General features: G+C 47.4%; 2 protein-coding genes across 7 annotated transcripts in view; one reads left to right on the forward strand and one right to left on the reverse strand.

Moving 5' to 3' along the window:
• polr2b (RNA polymerase II subunit B) overlaps positions 1-19,909 on the reverse strand; it is a 221,312-nt gene that overhangs the window by 100,012 nt on the left and 101,391 nt on the right. The window lies entirely within an intron of this gene.
• Positions 3,037-19,790, forward strand: tbc1d9b (TBC1 domain family member 9b). 6 transcript variants are annotated; one of them, XM_085183410.1, is made up of 24 exons: positions 3,037-3,396; positions 5,062-5,172; positions 6,280-6,398; positions 6,474-6,705; positions 10,251-10,509; positions 10,603-10,810; positions 10,954-11,151; positions 11,226-11,372; positions 11,451-11,601; positions 11,683-11,897; positions 12,074-12,191; positions 12,307-12,509; positions 12,615-12,697; positions 12,777-12,906; positions 14,386-14,484; positions 14,567-14,635; positions 15,452-15,692; positions 15,898-15,963; positions 16,086-16,238; positions 16,313-16,381; positions 16,658-16,711; positions 17,012-17,050; positions 17,135-17,226; positions 18,473-19,790. In XM_085183410.1, the coding sequence occupies exons 1-24, from the start codon at positions 3,279-3,281 to the stop codon at positions 19,076-19,078; spliced, it is 3,780 nt and encodes a 1,259-aa protein (XP_085039536.1). In that variant the 5' UTR covers positions 3,037-3,278; the 3' UTR covers positions 19,079-19,790. The 6 variants fall into 6 exon arrangements, 5 of the variants coding, with proteins under 5 accessions (XP_085039536.1, XP_085039537.1, XP_085039544.1 ...); XM_085183411.1 differs by lacking the exon at positions 16,658-16,711; XM_085183418.1 differs by lacking the exon at positions 16,086-16,238.

Consider the following 19,909-nt stretch of genomic DNA (forward strand, 5'->3'; position numbering starts at 1 on the left):
CCTTTAAGATGTTCCAGTGAAACATGGAAAACAGCTTAATGTTGTTTTGTAGCTCCTTCAATTTATAGGCAGGAAAGCTTTTCCCAGTTCAGTGTGCAAAACAAGCTAATGTTCTAGTGTCCTGTAACCTGATTGTAAGTATTCTGCTTTCAAAACAGTCAAAGCAGGCAGTCTGTGCAGCTGAGCCTGGAAATAGAGTCAGCTGTCAGGAATCATAATGCACTGTGATACACAGAATCAAAAGGCTTCAATGTGTATTTAGAAGCATATGAACAATCAACCCTGAAAGATTTATCTATGGACTATAGGCCTGATAGTTTCAGTCACCTAAAATATCATGCACTTTTTTATATCACCATTCACAATAAGTTAACGGGTGATGAGAGAAATGATCTTTTCTGCTGCCTTAACTACACTCTGAAGCCTCGCTCTGTCCTCCTTAGTGCCGCTGCCGTACCATACTGTGCTGCAGTAGGTTAGCAGGCTCTCAATGGACGAGGGGTAGAAGGTCAGCAGCAGGTTGGAATTCAGCTTGTACTTCCTGAGGACCATCAGGAAGTGCAGCTGCTGTTGGGCCTTCTTGACGACCGCTGAGATGTTGTCTGTCCAGGAGATGTCAGCAGAGATGAGGACACCAAGGAACCGGAAGGTGTGGACCCTCTCCACACACTCCCCGTTGATGTAAAGGGGGGCTAAGTCAGTGCTGTACCTCCTGAAGTCGGCAATGGTTTTCTTACTGTTCAGTGTCAGGTTGTTCTCCGAACACCAGGATGCCAACTTCAGGACTTCCTCTCTGTAGGCTGCCTCGTCTCCCTTTCAGATGAGTCCGACTACCGTGGTGTCATCAGCAAACTTGATGATGAGAATGTTGTTGTGGGTCGAACTGCAGTCATGGGTGTAGAGACAATACAGGAGGGGGCTCAGCACACAGCCCTGTGGGGACCCGGTGCTCAGTGTGCGAGTGGAGGAGAGATGAGGGCCGAGGCTTACAGTCTGGAGCCGGTTTGTGAGAAAGTCCTTTATCCAGGCACATGTGAGAGGAAGGAGGCCAAGAGTGACCAGTTTGGTGATGAGGATGTCCAGGATGATTGTATTGAAGGCTGAGCTGTAGTCCACAAAAAGCATTCGGACGTAGCTCTGCCACCTCTCTAGGTGACTCAGCACAGAGTGGAGGGCTGTGGCGATGGCGTCTTCTGTGGATCTGTTTGCGCGGTATGCTTGGGTGACCAACCGTCCTCTTTTTCCCAGACATGTCCACTTTTCATGTTCTGTCCGGGGCGTTCGGGGGGATTTTCGAGACTGATGAAAATGTCCGGGTTTTCCTATAGGCCTACATATGCAAGACGTCATCTCCAAGCTGCTGCTTTCCGAGACACTTTCTGCACTCGCAGACGGGACAGACAGTGCGCAGCAAAGCGCCTGGTGATGTTTAAAAGATGCCAAAGTGCAACTGCAGCTTTTCAGACGAACTGCAAAAGAAATTTCCCTCGTACCGTCCCGGTACTGGTAATTTTTCTCATACAGATGAGGCCTTATTTCGGTACCCTTATTTAATTCCAGAGGTTTTTAAGTTGGGTTTTTTTTTGCCCTTGTTGACTTGTAAAAGCCTATATGACATTTTTTATATCACCACTCATTAACCGCACAGAGAAGGCCTTGTTTAAATATGTTCAAATTTTCTTTAAGTAAACATTATTAAAGTTCTTCAGTACTGGGCCAGGTGTCCTCTTCTTTGGAAATCAAAATATGGTCACCTATGGTATGCAAACTGGTGGGGGTCAAATTCTGGGGGGAGGAAATCCTTGATGTGCTGAAGGACTAGTCCAGGGGTCGGCAACTTTTGGCTCCGGAGCCACATGCGGCTCTTTAGTCTTTATACTGCGGCTCCGTGGTTTAGAAAAATAAATTGTAAAAGTATTTAGCTGCATGAGGGCCACAGGGTGCTAATCGTTCAGGCTGGTGATGGGAGACTTTTTTGGCACTGGGATGATTGTGGCTGATTTTAGACAGGATGGGATCAAATCAAATCTAAATTTATTTATAGAGCACATATTAAAAACAACAAAGTTGACCATAGTGCTTCCCAGTCAGTAAAAGCATGAGACAATTAAAACAAAACAATAAGAAAACATAGCAGGAAACAATAGGTGACAACACAACAAGCCAGATAACAGCCAACTAGTTAGAATCAAAAGCCAAAGTAAAAAGAGGTTTTATAATGGGATTTAAAAGACTAGATAGACTCGACGGTACGAATATGAACAGGGAGGTTATTCCAGAGTCTAGGTGCCACAGTTGCAAAGGCCCGGTCACCTCTCGACTTCAGTCAAGACCTTGGATGTACTAGGAGCATCTGATTGGACGATCTTAGTGCTCTATTGGGATTGTACAACTGGAGAAGTGAAACTTTCTAGATCCTGGTGTTCAAATATGTCCCAGTCTGTCTTGGGTGGTGGGCCTGGCACTGCGTCTGAGGGGGTGTAGGCTGGGGAGAGCAGGAGGGAGAGGTAGTTGGACTGACCGAGGTGGGGGAGGGGTATGGCTCTATATGCATGCTTGATGTTGGAGTAAACATGGTCTAGACTCTAGAGTGTTCTCTCCTCTGGTGGGACATTCGACATGCTGATAGAACTTTGGAAGCACAGTCTTTACTTATAAAAGTCACCTGCAATTATGTGAACACCGTTCGGGTAGGCCCGCCGCTGTTAACATGCTGGGATCTGATCTGATCTGATCTTTAGGCAGAAGTGCATGTATTTATCTGACACAACGCCTCTGACACGGTCCCTAAATACTGGAGCTCCTAAGTTCACGTGTGGGATCATGTAACCTATCACATGACTGTGGGGAAAGCTTGAACGTGGCTTTGTTCGGGTTTTTCTAAATTACATTTTTTTATTCTGCTGAAATGTAAACTTTAAGCGGTGTTTTTGTAAAATACATTTCACAGCCCCTAACGCTGACAACAGCGCCCCCTGCTGTTTTTTTGTTTTTGCTTTAACGTTTTATAAACTGCAGATATGTAAACGTCATGACGCAGCGTGCGCAGGGGGAGTGGCCTAACACCCGGTAGTAAAGTGCAGTCATCAGACTGAGTGAAAACAACAACATCAGCTCGATGTTTGCGTGACTCTCGCGGAGGCTTCAGCACCTTTTTCCTGCCGTTTCCCCGGGGGAGAGACAGCCCTCGCACGCCGACACTCCGGCCTCTGTCCCGCTGACTCCCCGGCCTGTGTTCCCCTGAGTCCCCGGAGGAGGGCCTTCCGCAGCGGGCAGAAATGTGGATCCACCCGGAGGAGGTGCTGCTGGCCGGGGCTCTGTGGGTGTCCGAGCGGGCGAACCCGTTCTTCGTCCTGCAGAGGAGGAGGGGGCACGGCCGCGGAGGGGGGCTCTCCGGTGAGCTGGTATTTCAAACATTAGCTCTGCGGCAGATGGAATAATCGATTAGTGCTCGATAAGCTGAAACTTGAAGATCCGGGGGTGTTTGCTGTTTTGTGAGTGGGTGATCTGCGGGTTAATCAGGCACGAGCAAAGATGGAGGCAAAGTTTGTCTACAGGGTAAAAATGCGGTTTGAACTTTAGCACACATCAGCAAATTTCCACGTGATTGAACGTGATGCTGTGCAGCTAACCTTAACCCGGAGATCACCGTTAGCTCACACAGTGCTGTAAAATAACTGCCCGTCTGCCGTACCAACATGGCTGCTGAGTGACCTGCACACTCAGCCCACATGCTGCTGTCTGTTAGATTTAACTGCGTGGATGTGTCTGAGGTGGAGCTCCTGCAGATTGTGTTCATTCGTGGTGTGCAGAAAGTGACTTGCAGTTCGAAAACCAGCTGACAGGAAGTATGATTCATGGTCTGACCGCAGGATGCAAGAAAGGTCCTCAGGGGTCAGCTGACAGGAGTGTTTACTGTCCCGGTAATCGAGTTTGTTGGGTTGAAAGGTCACAATGTTTTTAAAGGAGCGGGGGTGGACAGGTGGGAGGCCTGTAAATTTGTAAATGAAAAGAAATCTGTGTGGGGGTGGGGGGGGGGGGGGGGGGGGCGGGTGGGGGGAGGGGAGGGGGGGGGGGGGGGGGGGGGGGGGGGGGCGCTGGTTTGACAAGGCTGCAGTAAGGCCCAAGACGACCGGGGGCAGGTGATCAGGGAGAACAGGTGTGTCGCCCTCCACTGTATGTGTAGCTGGCTCAATGGGAGACAATGCTCTCATAGAACGATGAATTCATCGTTGGGGTGGGGTGGCTGTAGCTCAGGTGGCAGAGCAGGTCAGCCACTAACCAGAAGGTCGGTGGTTCGATCCCAGGCTGCTCCAGTCTGCATGCCAAATATCCTTGGGCAAGATACTAACCCCGCGTTGCTCTCCGATGCATCCATCGGAGTGTGAATGTGTATGAATGGTATATTACTTAGCACTTAGGTCAGAAAAAAGTGCTTGTGTGAATGGGTGTGATTGGGTGAATGAATTAGTTGTATAAAGCGCTTTGAGTGCTCAGACAGAGTAGAAAAGCGCTATATAAGAACAAGTCCATTTACCATATTCTAATTAAAAATTTTGAGAGTTTTTTAAAATTGCGTTCAGCTGGTGGACGTGGTCACCACTGAAATGATGAAACGATGTGTCAGAGTAATGACCTGGATGCTGCTGGGAATTGGTTTAAGTTATTAAATGAATTATTTAATAGGTTTTCAGGTGCGAGTCCACCTGGGGAACCAGAGCAATCAGGGCCAGCGATTGCAGCACCATAACAGTTTGACAGAGGACCAATCAGGTGTGACTTGCACTTGTAGTTAAATCGCAGAGGGAACCATGACGTTAGACTAGAGATGTCTTTCAGTCTCTGAAACTCGGACCGACTCGGCTCTGACGTGTCCGAGCTCTGCCTTCAACAGCTGTTCAGTCAGAACAGAACAAATAACTGTCTCCCAAAACCAGAACCATGAAAGTCTGGAACAAGAAATGCTCTCTGATATGGTCCAAGTCCAGAACACCTTCAATCCAAACACTGATCAGATCCAGATAACTGCCCAAGTTGCTTCACCTGTCTGTCTCTGTGCAGGTCTCCTGGTTGGGACTCTGGATGTGGTTCTGGACTCCAGTGCCCGGGTAGCACCATACAGGATCCTGCTGCAGACTGCGGACTCTCAGATCTACTGGAACATCGCTTGTGGTGAGTGGGCCTCGCCGAGCTACAACCGTGAATGCAGAAAATGTCATTTCTGGTCATGTTTACAGGTAAACGTGTAGAAACACAAAGGCGGGAGTCATAACGCAGAGCGGCGCTCTGATGCGATGCGCTCGGGTTATTGCTTCCAGCATTTTAACTCGCGGCCTTCGACCGCTGCTGTTAAAGATCTCTAACATAAGAAGTTGCTCGTTGTTTTGGTGTGACAGTCTCCATCCCCGAGGTGAGGAGACTCGCTGAGCCAGCTCACCTGCTGCAGAGCTTTTTCAGTCCAGTTTTATTTAAGAAGTGTGAAATCTCAGTAACAGCTGCCTGGAAAAAGCTTCATATTGTGAGGTAAGAACTCTACAATAGCTCGACGATTAACAGGTGTATTTTCCCCAAAGCTCCTGTTGGCTGGTCTGTTCCCATGTTGGCTTCAAAAGCATGTTTGTTTGTGGTGTCAGTGCTGCCATCACACTGTCACATGAACGCTGAGCTCAGTGATCACTGCCTCTGAGAGCCTCCAAAGAGTTCTGATGCATGAACCTCTTGTAATGACCTCCACTGTGACCTCAAACAGATGGAGAACATTTTGTCCTCAGTCTGCACAAAATATCTGCTGCCGTCGCTCGAAAGACCTCTGACCTGGTGAGGGGGGAGGATGTGACGTCTGACAGAAACTCACAAGTTCATCGTCACTGAGGTCGACACCATGGGCTGAGGATGTCTCCTGTCCAAAGATTGCCCAGATTATCCTTAACTTGATGATATCATAGTGGCTGTAAGCATGTTGGTTAATTTCAGTTAACGTAACCGTGACTCTGTGGTCCAGCTCCACTTTAACAGCTTGGGCTAAGATCTAAATCATTTCACAGATTTGTAGTTACCTGGTTAGCTCACCTGCAGCTTTCCTGGTGGACGGCGCTAATCTAAGAAGCTAATATGAATTTCACTGAAGAAAAGGTCGTCGGCTTTCATTTGTAGTTTGCGTTCTTTGTTTTTGCGTAATGACATCACAGGCACTGATTGGCTGATTGTGTCAGGTGTGTAACATCTGATTGTGTCGTGTGAGAGGAGCCACCTGGTTAAACCCTCAGCCGTGTCTTGCAGGTTCATCTAGGAAAGAGATCACTGAGCACTGGGATTGGCTGGAAGCCAATCTCCTCCAGACCATCTCCATCTTTGACAACGACGAAGACATCACCACCTTCGTCAAAGGAAAGATCTCTGTATGTCACCTCCTATTTGTTCAGGCTGTCTGTTTTTTGCTGTGTGCTGCTGCTGAGTGATGTCACTTCCTGCAGGGTATCATCGCGGAGGAGAACCGGTTAAAGCCCGGAGAGGAGCACGAGGAGGACAGCGGGAAGTTTCGGGAGGCAGAGTTGAAGATGAGGAAGCTGTTTGGCATGCCTGAGGAGGAGAAGCTGGTGAATTATTACTCCTGCAGCTACTGGAAGGGCCGAGTGCCACGACAGGGCTGGCTCTACCTGTCTGTCAACCACCTGTGCTTCTACTCCTTCCTGCTTGGAAAGGAAGGTACGAGCAGCCAATAACAGGCCAGCATTTAGTCTTGTTTTTACACTGAATGCTTTGTTGCTTAAAGCTCAAAGAGAGAGCTCAGACATAAAACAGCTGGATCATATACACCTGACTGAACAGCAGAGACCAAAGTTAGAGGATAAAGTACTATTTTTTCTTCTCTTGTATATGATTATGACGTGAAGGAATCGATTCTGTGGGCGTGTTTTACCAAGATTTGATATAAAACAACCAGGGCAGAATGTTTGAGTTGGTTCAGATAGATCATAAAAACGACTGCACCCACAGGAAGTGCTGAGGTTTGTGTCTTGTGTGGCTTCAGGTCTTACTCAGAATCAAGGTTCTTGCACATTCTTTCTTTGTGTGAGGTTGGTTTGAGCTCATTCTTGCCTCCATCTCGCCCACACTTTGATACCTGGACCCCGGTTTCTTTTTTTGCTGAAGTGTGTGTGTTGTGTGTGTGGACCAAGACAGCCTCCAACCTGAGATTGAGGGCACTTGTCTGCTGAAAATTGGGGCCAGCAAATGGCATTGTCCCCCAGAGGTCTTCCAGGTTCTCTTGGGTTTGGATCAGGACTCTGGGTCAGCTGTGAGGATTGTGTTGTAAAGTGACTGTGTGAAGGAACGGACCCTGCTTCAGAGTAAGACCTGAAGCCACATAAGACACAAACCTCAGCACTTCCTGTGGGTGCAGTCCAGGGTTTTAATAGTTTTGCAATTTTCATTAGTTTTTATTTTTATTTAGTTTTGACTTCAGATTTTCAATTTTATATCAGTTTTAATTAGTTTTTACCAATTGTTTGCTAGTTTAGTTTAGTTTTTATTTTTTTGAAAATCCTTAGTTTCAGTTTAGTTTTGATTAGTTTCAGTTATAGTTTTAGTCGTGTTTGCAATAATTAAGTGTAACAAAAATCCCAGTTTCATCATATCAGTCATTCTGCTCATCCTTGGGTATGTTGCTATTCCAGCTACCATACCCTGCACCCTGGACAGGTCGCCTGTCTGTCGCAGGGCTAACACGCAGAGACAGACAACTCACATTCCCACCTATGGGTTCTTTAAATAAATAAATAAAGGCAGATGAACAACCATTGATACCAGGCAACTATAAAACGTATATCTTGGCCCCAATGAGACTATTAACTCTCGCAGCACCGGGTGTTCGTAATTTTGGTTCAAGTTAATTGATAAACTTTTTGAAGGTAATTGACTCACACAGTTGTGTAGATATCCCCGTCCTGTTGTCTCGGGATGCATCACGCTGCCTTGCCTGGGGTTAGCTTCTGTTTTAGGTAAGCTAGGTTAGCCTTCTTGTGTGAGCTTTTCAAGTGCACTTTAAGGTTTGTGGGATTTTTTTCCCTTTAGAAATGTCCCTCATAATTTGTCTGTTTTCCACTACAAGACACTTGCTTTATCCAAAACACAGTCATATTCAAAGTAATCCCAATATGTGACTCTTGCGCTTTCTACCGACTTTTCCTGACATGATTCTGCGCGTGGACGGAGCAGCGACACAGACGACTCGACTAACGTGCTGCCACCTGCTGGCATAATGAGACACAGCAAGGAAAAAAAATCTGGAAACTAAACTTCATTTTCACCCTTGACTCTTGTATGACACGCACACATCAATGAAAAACTAAACACATTTTTGCTATAAATTCAGTTAATTTTAGTTAGTTTTGTGAAACACTCATTCCAGTTTTAGTTAGTTTTCCTTTTTTTGTTTTATTTTTATTTCCGTTAACGAAAATGTTTTTCACTTCTAGTTTTCGTTATTTCGTTAGTTTTCGTTAACGATAATAACCTTGGTGCAGTCGTTTTTATGATCTATCTGAACCAACTCAAACATTCTGCCCTCACTGAAGGTTCTCCTCACATCATATGTTCCCCAGCCTTTCCGGTCGTTCTCTTGATCATAGAACGGGTCAGTGCAGAACATACACGCATCCATTCATTTCCTATTTTTTTTTTTATGCTTGTGTGCGTTTGAGTCACGGTGGCAGCAGCCTGAGCAAAGTTTTCCAGTCCTGCCTCTCCCTGGCCACTTCCTTTCTCTTATCCAGGGGGACACCGAGATGTTCCCAGGCAGGGGTGGTCCCGGCCTGTTTGGTGCCCTGGGCGAACACTTCCTCTATGCCACGAGTCCCACTCACAGAGAGTTGGGGAATGGCTGCAATCACAGCATTGTAACATGGTGTCAGATGTACCCTTAGGCCCCCTCCTCGATTCAGATGGTCTTTGCTGGCCCTACTTATGAATGTTGTTTCAGGATGCATAATACCTGCCATTATCCAAAGACACATCTGCTTACCTGTGTCTGACCTTCTCTTGTCCACCTTCCATCAGTAATTTTGCACTCCAGTATTAACACAATCTCCACAACATAAACTAATAGACCTACACCTTGGATAGGGTCCTTCTTTCTGGGATTGCACACAACCCAGGAAAAGTAATTCATGCTTAATGGGCTTGCATTGACAACATTATTAATGAAATGTGCACTATTCGAAAGCCCCCCCCCCCCCCCCCCCCCCCGACTTCAGTGCAGCAGCAGCAGGCGCGCCAAGGGCCCTCGCGCTCTTTTTTCGCGTAATGTGTGTGAAAGAATTTAGAAAACGCAGTCGAATGCCTTCTCCAAGTGCACAAAACACATGGACTAGATCGCCAAACTCCCAGGCACCCTAAAATATCCTCCAGAAGATAAAGAGCTGGTCCAGTGTTCCACAACCTGGACAGGTACTACATTTGATGGTCGGGCTGTCCTCTCAAGCATCCTGGCACAAAACGTCCAGTGGAGGCTGAGGAGTGTGAGGCCCCTGAACCTGATGTCCCCCTTCTTGTAAAAAACTCCCAACCCTGTGCCTAGCAGGGGAACTTTTGATTTCTCCTTTCCAGAGCTCCTTCAGTGACAGACTGCTGCGTCCTCGATGCATGAAGCTGCAGATCCTTCCTCCCTGCAGCTGTCAGACTGTAAAATCAGAACTGCTCCCAACAAACATAGATGTTTACATCAGTGCTGTAACTGCACTATTTTATCAAGCAATTCACACTAAACCTGGTTTGCCTCTTATCAGTATTTAATTTAATTTAATTTAATAACGGTACAGTACTCTGTTTTTGGTAACCATTGTCCTTGATGTAATGTAAATATATTTCTGTTCTTGTGTTTGTTTGTATATGTGTCTTTCTGGCTTCTGTTACATCCAAATTTCCCCTTGTGGGACAATTAAAGGATTATTCTATTCTATTCTATTCTATTTTATTCTATTCTATTCTGACCAGGTAACAAAAACTCAGTGTCCTTCAGGGTCTTTTGTTTTCAGATTTAGGAGAACCTTGAATCAGAACTAGTAGTATGTTGAAAATGTCAGAAAACCTAGATTTTTCTCTACTTTTGGTCTCTACTGTAGAAACCCGTGCATTGTCTTAACCAGCTCTGTGTGCTGGAGCTTCTCCCAGCTGTCTTTATGTGTGAGAGGTGGGGTTTAGAAGCATTCAGAAGTTCTTTGTTGATGTCATCCTGTGACCTCTGACCTCAGTGACTCTGGTGGTGCCATGGACCGAGGTGACGCGGCTGGAGAAGAACGCCACCCTGCTGTTTCCAGAGAGTGTCCGCGTGAGCACTCGCGACACCGAACATTTCTTCTCAATGTTTCTCAACATCAACGACACCTTCAAGTTGATGGAGCAACTCGCTAACATTGCCATGCGCCAGCTGCTCGACAACGAGGCATTTGCTGCCGACCTGTCGCTGCCCAAACCCAGCAAAACGTTGAAGAACGTCTCTGCGCTGAAGAGGTGTCCCTCTGTTTGCACCAGACGGGTTTCTTTTCCTTAAGTCTGTTTTCAGCGCACTCTTGGTTACCATCAACATCTGTTTCTTGTCTGCAGGGATCTGGACGCCCGGGCGAAGAATGAGCGATACCGGGCAATGTTTCGGCTGACGCAGGAAGAGCGGCTTGACGGACACACGGACTGCACCCTGTGGACGCCGTTCGCAAAGATGCACGTTGTCGGACAGCTCTTCATCTCCAACAACTACATCTGCTTCAGCAGCAAAGAGGAAGACCTGTGTCAGCTCATCATACCCCTCCGAGAGGTGAGCTGGGTCAGCTGGTGCTGCAGGAAGTAGATGAGCTGTGGTCAGAGGTCACATGATAGCTACAACATCACATATTGCAGTGACGCAGATGAACACAAATACTTTCATACCGTGGTCACTTTACCCATCGTCCTCTGCAGGTCTCCATTGTGGAGAAGGCGGACAGCAGCAGTGTCCTGCCCTGCCCTGTCTCCATCAGCACCAAGAACAAGATGAACTTCCTGTTTGCCAACCTCAAAGACAGGGACTTCCTGGTCCAACGTATTTCTGACTTCCTGCAGCGAACCCCGGACAGCTCGTGGGGTGACACCAACCTGCTGTCTCAGATTAGTCACTCGGTATGTCCATCACAGCTCGTACCATGGTTCAGCTGCTTTCACAGAGTCCTCATGGTTTTTGTTCTTGTCCTCAGGCGTCCTCCTCCGTACCCCCATCTTCTTCTCCAGGTTCTGAGTCCATTCAGAAGGCACGCCATTACCACCCTGGCCTACCCACAGCCATCCAGGGTCTCCTGCAGCTCTACCACCGAGACGACCCAGAGGACCTGGGACCCAAAGCCGTGAGTACAGATCCGCTCAGTACTCAGCAGTACTGTCCAGGCAGTCCTGGTACTGATCTCCTTTCCTCCCTCCTGCAGATGAGGGAGAAGATGAAGGAGGAGTCATGGAACATCCATTTCTTAGAGTTTGGTCGAGGCGTCTGCATGTACCGGACTTCCAGAACCAGAGAACTGGTCCTCAATGGGATCCCAGAGCGCCTGAGAGGGGAGCTGTGGCTGCTGTTCTCTGGTTCGTGTTCACTCGTCATCCATCCATGAATTTCTGTTTATGCTCATTTTCGCATACTCATCTGTCCTCCCGTCCATTCAGGAGCGCAAAACGAGATGGCGACCCACCCTGGTTACTATGGTGAACTGGTGGAACAGGCCATGGGGCTATGCTCATTAGCTACTGAGGAGATTGAGCGCGACCTTCACCGCTCGATGCCTGAACACCGAGCCTTCCAGAATGAGATGGGCATTGCTGCCCTGCGCCGCGTCCTCACCGCATACGCCCACCGCAACCCGGGCATCGGATATTGCCAGGTACTCCCATAAAGCAAAATGAAACAGAAGCGTTTCCCCATCAAGCTCAGCCGGGTGCCTGAAACGACCCCCTGACACAGCTGATGACGTCTGCACTAACATGATGCTTAAGAATGTGTAAGGCGTCCTGAGGTGGTGTCGGTTTGCTGTTTCTGACCTTATGTCTCCTCCACCAGGCAATGAACATCGTCACCTCTGTCTTGCTGCTCTACTGCACCGAGGAAGAGGCCTTCTGGCTGCTGGTGGCGCTGTGTGAGCGTATGCTGCCCGACTACTACAACACCCGAGTCGTAGGTCAGTAGGAGGCAGGGTCACAGCACCAGAGTAGATCCATCCTCTGGTGGAGGATGGGTCTGAGGAGTCCTCCTTAGGCTTGGGGTTAGTGACGTGGTTGCTGTATGTCCTGCAGGAGCGCTGGTGGATCAGGGGGTGTTTGAGGAGCTGACCCGGTCCTTCCTCCCCCTGCTCTATGAACACATGCAGGAGCTGGGGGTCATCTCCACCATCAGCCTGTCCTGGTTCCTCACCCTCTTCCTGTCTGTGATGCCCTTCGACAGCGCCGTCCTGTTGGTCGACTGCTTCTTCTATGAGGGCATCAAGGTCATCTTTCAGGTAGGTGTGCTGCTGGACCCAGGGACACCCACAGATCCATTATTTTGGATTTGAATGAGATTGGAAGTCATTCAGCTATAGCACAGTCTCTAAATGTACCCGCAGGTGGCGCTGGCTGTCCTCCATGACAACATGGATGCCCTGCTCTCCTGTAGCGACGAGGGAGAGGCCATGACCATCCTGGGCAGGTACGAGTCCAGAGCCAGAATCGGCTCACTCCGAACTGTTCTGTGTACACCTGAGGAATAAATCCAACTTGTGTTGCAGGTACCTGGATAATGTGGTCAATAAACTGACGGTGGCTCCGCCCATCCCTCACCCGCACGCCCAGCTGACAAGTGGAGACGAGCCGTCGCCTGAAATCGATGTCTTTGACCTCATAAAGTCATCGTACGAGGTGATGCCAGAGTGGTGGTGGTGGGGGGGTCACTAAGCTTTCTCACTGGGATAAATCCAGACGGATGACGTGAAGGTCAGAACCTAGAAAAACAGACTACTTTATGTAGACAGCCAATAAAACGATCAGAGCTCTACGTTGTGACTGATGTTGGAAACGTAAATGTTTTCTAACATTTAATAGCTTACTTACAGCTGGGCTCGTCAGGCTCTCTTCTTGGCTGCAGTGGTTATTATTATATTTACATGCTTCCAGCTCCCGTTTTTGCTCGATGACAGCTCGTACTTTTCCTTTTTCTCCCTCCCTCGCTCACAGACACATAACGTGTATGGCAGTCCATTCTCCCTGCAGCACGGACTACACTGCCTATGATGCTACATTCTTTAGGGCTATACCTGTAGCATTCTGCCTGTTAGCTTAGCACAACAACAACAAAAAGGCCTCTCTCACCCAGGAAACACGCAGAGAGAGAGAGCGTCGCCTTGTAACCCTGGCAACCGTAACAGAACGTAGCTGTCAAACAAAAACCCAAACAGTCCTGACCCCCACCATATAAAACAGGGAAGTACCGCCGTGTAATCCATTTATTTCAACAAAGTAACTGTATTCTAAATACCACCTTTTTAAACGGTAACTGTAACGGAATACAGTTACTCATATTTTGTATTTTAAATACGTAACGGCGGTACATGTATTCCGTTACTCCCCAACACTGCATATTAAATATAAGAGAACTTTAAAGAAAGAGAGAGCTTTAAGAAATTAATATAGCCACTACAGTGACATCAAAATAATGAACAAATATTGCCGTAAACAGTTTATTTTGCGACACCACGAAACAAACGATAGCGTAAAATGAAACGATAGACGTTTTTATATCGTCATCCGATGCATATCGTTATATCGAACAGCTCTAGCGGCCAACACATTAGGACGGTTAGCCCTGTGGGGTCCACCTCCACACTCAAGCTTTAGTGCTGCTCGAGCGAAGCGATTCTCCAGGACTTTTTCATTTCAAGAGCACAAATAAAATATTCACCGTTAACTTAACTGGCTGAAAGTCAACTGTCACATTAAGGGCTGTGGTTGTGACCTTTCAATATGAAGCATCTTAAGGCCACTGTTATTGTGATTTGGCACTGTGTGAAAAAACCTGAATCAAAAATAGAGTTGAATAGATGACGGTCTGCACCTAGGCAGAGACCCTCAAACACCACTGTTGGGTTTTTGTACTGAACATGAACTATTGTTGGGGTTAATGCACCCAGAGTGGACTGTAAAGCTTTGTGGGTGGTCTAACAGTCCACACTACCTGCTGAGAGCGGCGCCAAACTGACTGAGTCTTTCTCGTTCCCCACACGAGCTGATGGATCTTCCTCGGCAGGTTGATGAGCAGGTTTGGTGGTGCAGGAAGGATGTTTGTGATGAAAGGCGTCCCCTTCTCTCTGAGGTAACTGCAGCTTCTTCTTCTCTGTGCAGAAGTTTGGCAGTCTGCGCTCTGATGTCATTGAGCAGATGAGGTTCAAGCAGAGGTTAAAGGTCATCCAGTCCCTGGAGGACACTGCCAAGAGAAGTGTGGTGGGTGTTTTCACGAGCTTATACAGCGCGTTAATGAAGACATTGAGCTCATGTGTGTGTGTGTGTGTGTGTGTGCGTGCAGGTGAGAGCGATGATGACGGAGTCAGCCTTCAGTATTGAAGAGCTGGAGGAGCTCTACTGTCTGTTCAAGGTGAGTTCATGTTTGTTACACAGTTCCTGTGCTGACCTGATGTTCAGGTGTGAAATAAACCAAAAACATTTTTTCACCAATTCTGTTAGAAAGTGTTTCAGCAAACAGGACGAAACCTCCTCATCGTCTTGCAGGCTGATCCAGAGCTGCTCAGCCTTTTACACTCTAGTCCAGGGGTGTCGAACTCCAGGCCTCGAGGGCCGGTGTCCTGCAGGTTTTAGATCTTACCCTGGGTCATCACACCTGAATCAAATGAGTTCATTACCAGGCCTCTGGAGAACTGCAAGACATGTTGAGGAGGTCATTTAGCCATTTGAATCAGCTGTGTTGGATCAAGGACGCATCTAAAACCTGCAGGACACCGGCCCTCGAGGCCTGGAGTTCGACACCTGTGCTTTAGTCTTTCTGCTCCTGGGTGCTCTGAGTTTGCTCTGTGAGACAGCAAGCCTTCTCGGAGGGTCTTCCTCACTTGGCTGTATGCTGTGATGAAGGAAAGCACCCCTTCCCACGGCCTTTTGATGTTCTTGTTTCTGCTTCTGGACCAAAGTGTTGATGTGTCCTTTCCCGGTGTTCTCGTTGTTCCTGTCTAACAGTAGCTTCCATCACGTCTGATTACTTATGAAGAGATGTAGGTGTAACCCGCGCCTGTTTATCAGACAGGAAGTGACCTTGTTTTTGTGTGACCCTGCAAGAGTCAGAACTTCATTTTTTCCTTTTTCAAATCTGTTCTGTGACGTAAACATTGCTCTACCTGTATGTTCAAGCATGTTACTGCCTCTAACCCCGCCTCCTTTTTTGTCCACCCTGCCGATCCAGTCCAAACACATGACCAGTTGTTACTGGGGTTCCAGCAGCTCTGCCGCTGAGCGTCACGATCCCAGCCTGCCGTACTTGGAGCAGTACCGCATCGACCCGCTTCAGTTCCGTCAGCTCTTCGTCTCGCTCGCTCCCTGGGTCTGCGGAGGTCACAACCCAACCCTGTCGGCCCGCCTCTTCAGGCTGCTGGACCAGAACCAGGATGGGCTAGTCAACTTTAAAGAGTTCATCACCGGACTGAGTGAGCCCAGATCACAGCCTCAGATTACATATTACATATCCAGATCATAGATTAGTGATCCAAATGACAGATTACAGATCTAGATTAGCACTTCAGAAAATAGATTACAGATCGACAATCCAAAGTACATATTATATATTACAGGTCAAGATTAGAGCTTCAGGTTGCAGAGCTCCACAGGTCTTAGTGTGTGTTTGTTTTGCAGGTGGGATGTATCACGGGGACATGACGGAAAAACTGAAGCTACTGTACAAGCTCCACCTACCTCCAGGTAACACAGCTCACCTGTACAGGTGAGTGTAACCCTGAATCATGAGATTCAGTTCTTCCTTATTCTGCACTGATCCGGTTTTGGTCCTGATGAATTCTGTAACCCGCTGGCCGTGACGTCAGAGGTTCCAGCCTTTACACTGCCAGATTTTTGGAGCCAAACCCAGCGTGGTGGACCAGGTGTGAATGGGGTCGAAGTTGGGTTTTGGGTGTCAGGATCGGGTTTTGGGTTTCTGTGGGGTCTCCTGGTTTTGAAGGCTGGTAAATTGAGAGCTGGTGAGAACTGAATGGATCAAAGACTGAACCACAGGTGGAGAACCTGCGACTCACCTGCTGCTTGTTTGTTGTAGCTCTGTGTCCGGAGGAGGCAGAGTCTGCTCTAGAGGCCACGCAGTTCTTCACCGAGGAGGAACCTCGAGGTGAACACACACACACACACACACACACACACACACACACACACACACACACACTCCTTGATCCTGGATCTGTTGTCACTTCCTGTTAAAATTGAGTTCTTCCTCCCTGCTGTTCAGAGAGGATCCTGTGGTTGTCGGTAATCGCTGAGTCTGCGTGAAGCTTAACTCAAACTGATCAATCTGCATGAACAAACCTTGGATTAACACACCTGAACATTTCACTCTGCTTCTCCTTTCTCTTTTCCTTCTTCCTCTTCGTGTGATGTTTCCTTCCAGAAGCTTCCTTCTTCTCTGATCAGAATGCATTGCGGCAGCAGGAAGTGACACCAGGTTTGTGTCTGCTTGGTTTGAGGGTTAGGGATGTTACTCTGCTGCCAAGTTATTCTAATGTTTTTCTCGTGTTTATGTGATGATAATCATAACATTAGCAGATAATTTGAAATTTTCTGGCTAAGCTATCAGGTGAATTCCCCAGCATTAGCTAAACTTAGAAGACCGTCACCTCAGGATTGAATTTAACCTGGAAAATGAGGTCGTGGTGACCTCATCCATCTTTAGACCGTCTGTTCCATTCTCACATTTAACCCCAAAGTTTGATAATGAGGATGATGATGATCTCTATCTGAACAGGTGAGGAGCCAAAAGATGGAGACAGTGAGGAGAAAAAAGGTAACTTGACCTCCCTGACATGGAAGAGGAATCACTCTGAGGCTTGGCACAATTGTTTGACCCCTGACCTTTGGTCTGTTTTAGAGGTGAAGGACTACAGGTACTACCTGAGGATGTGGGCCAAGGAGAAGGAGACCAAGAGAGAGACCATCAAAGACCTGCCGAGGATGAACCAGGTGAGAATGTGAGGTGTCACACCGTTTTTTACAGACACAAGTGTAGGGATGGGTACCGGTATCCGGTGCCATCATGGCACCGGTTCTGACATAAACGGTAGTAACCAGACCGAAAAGCAGCGCGCATTTCGGTGCTTTATTTCGGTGCTTTTTTTTCCTGAGCTGTGGTACACTTTCTTCTTCCTTACATTTCTATTGGCGGTTGGCAAACAACTGAAAGGTGCATTACCGCCACCAACTGGTATGGAATGATACACTTTAGATTCTAGCCAATCATTTTACGTTTCGAGGATAGTAGGCGGGTCCAGGTACGTACGTTCTTTTAGAGCAGAGCTACAGATTAAAAATGCCCAAGGCAAAGCGGTCAAAAGTCTGGCTGTACTTCACAGCAAAAGATGCAAACTCAGCAGCCTGCAACAAGTGCTTTAAGCTGATACTGTCAAAGGAGGTCACACTTTAAATCCGATGAACCTAGCCCTGCCAGTGTAGCAGAAATGATGATGGCAGCAGCAGCCGTTCTTCTCTGCGTGAGTAGCTTAATGTTGTTCGTGTGTAATTTACGTTGAGTAAGCTAACCGCGTTATTAAATTAATGCATGTAACGTGAACTAGCAAACACCATCATAGCTACATGCGGCTGTCTTCTTGTTTGATGGCAGATACTCCCTTCACCCTGGACAAAAAGGCTAAAATGACCGAAGAAAAAGTGGAAAACAGCTAAACATGAGAGGTTTTTGGACAAAGTTTTTGTTTTTTCCATTGTTTAAGCTGCTTCCAGCCCAGAGTGATACCATATATGCCCTATACCTGCAGAAAAGACTAACATTGTTATCTTTTTACAAAAAAACAGCTGAACATGAGAGGTTTTTGGACCAATTTTGTGTTCTCCATTCTTTAAGCACCGGTTTGAGCACCGTTTAAGAACCGGCACCGTTTCAAAAGTACCGGTTTGGCACCGGTATCGGATAAAACCTAAACGATACCCATCCCTACACAAGTGTGACACGCAGGTAGCAAGGAGGGTTCAAACCAGGTATCTAAGGGGGTGTTAAAGGGAGCGTGCACCTGGACAGGTCGCCACAGAGAGACTGATTAATTTTAATAAAATTAAGTAATTAGTGTTTTATTTCTTAGTCCTGGTGGGGAGAGGAAGCCACAAACAAGCATACAAGTAAAATATCCTGTACAGCTGTGTGTCTGTTATTGTATATATTTATATGTGTGTGTGTGTGTGTGTGTGTGCGCAGGAGCAGTTCATTGAGTTGTGTAAAACTCTGTACAACATGTTCAGCGAGGAGGCTCTTGAGCAGCAGCTCTATCACGCCATCGCCACGGTTGCCAGTTTGCTGCTGCGCATCGGCGAAGTGGGCAAGAAGTTCAACAACGGCACCAAAAAGCGTGAGACCACGCCACAGACGTCGCCCCACAGCCCTCAGGGGGAGGAGGAGGGGCCCGGTCACGGGGCGTCTGGTGAGTCCGAGGTGTGCCGAGCTCTGGCCGACGCCCAGCTGGAGGTGGTGGCGCCTCAGATGTCTGACGAGGAAACAAAAGATGATGCGTCGGTGTCTTCGTATTCGGTGGTGAGTGCCGGCTCGCTGCAGTGCGAGGATATCGCTGAGGACACGGTGCTGATTAGGGGTGGCGAGCAAAGGCAGGGTAGCATTCTGGATACGGATTGGTCAATCACCTTTGAGCAGGTGTTGGCTTCGATGCTGACAGAGCCGCCGCTTGTCGACTACTTTGAAAGGAAGAGGGACATCCAGGCCAAAATGGCCACCTGCAAGGCTCAGCGGGCAGTGGAGCGCCAGATAAGCTCCGCCTCCGACCATGAACTCACGCGGCATTCTACCTGAGCACCTCCCTCACCTGTCCATGTGCACCATACAGGTAACCAATGTAATCAGCTAAGTGGATCATGGGACTGGAGCCTCTCTGATGATGTTACAGTGACTCTGATTGGCTGGTGGGTCCTGCAGACTAAACTTCCTGTTTCAGTGTCCATGTGTTTCAGATCTTATCGATTAGAGACAATCTGATCAATCAATAAGCGCATTGATCTGTTAAAGGTCTACATTTCCTTTAGATGTTTCACAATAAAAGCCTTTATATTGTGACTGAGGTGTTTTACTGTGAAGGAGCTGGAGGAAGTGTTCCACACCGCTGTATAGATTCATCTTTATTCATCTTTTGAATTATTCATTGATCAGCTCCTGAGTCTCTGCAGGACCAATCAGTGAACAGGAAACAGAAACAGATAAATGATTGGCGAGCCCACCTGTAGAAGACTCAAACACATGTGAGTCGCATCAGACTTTTATTGTGAAATAAAGATTTATGTACTAATGGTTTATAATCAATAACGATAAAGACACCATATTTCACCAGGTGTGTTTACACCTGGACTCTTACTTTGAAGCCTTGTTTGTTCTCCCCACTGCCTGTGTGATGACATCACTCTGTTGGTGATGATGTCATCGTGTTTTTATGTGTTTGACCTGATTTTAAACTCACTGTGTTGATCTGTTATTCATCTGTTGTTCTAATAAATACTGGAGGAAGTTCTTACGCTGCTGTGTCATCTTTGAGAAATATGTCATCATTTAAAGGGTTGGTGCAACATATGACAGGCTCAAAGGTCAGAGGTCATCTCGTGCTTCATCGTCTTACTTCAGGTTTATAAGATT

The sequence above is a fragment of the Neolamprologus multifasciatus genome, chromosome 2 (genome assembly GCF_963576455.1).
Source record: "Neolamprologus multifasciatus chromosome 2, fNeoMul1.2, whole genome shotgun sequence".
Lineage (NCBI taxonomy): Eukaryota > Metazoa > Chordata > Actinopteri > Cichliformes > Cichlidae > Neolamprologus > Neolamprologus multifasciatus.

Bases quoted from the DNA above. Each gene is read 5' to 3' on its own strand.
- tbc1d9b (XM_085183410.1), top strand. From the start codon at position 3,279: ATGTGGATCCACCCGGAGGAGGTGCTGCTGGCCGGGGCTCTGTGGGTG. The intron at 5,173-6,279 runs GTGAGTGGGCCT...CGTGTCTTGCAG, and splicing joins CTACTGGAACATCGCTTGTG to GTTCATCTAGGAAAGAGATC. The intron at 11,373-11,450 runs GTGAGTACAGAT...TCCCTCCTGCAG, and splicing joins AGGACCTGGGACCCAAAGCC to ATGAGGGAGAAGATGAAGGA.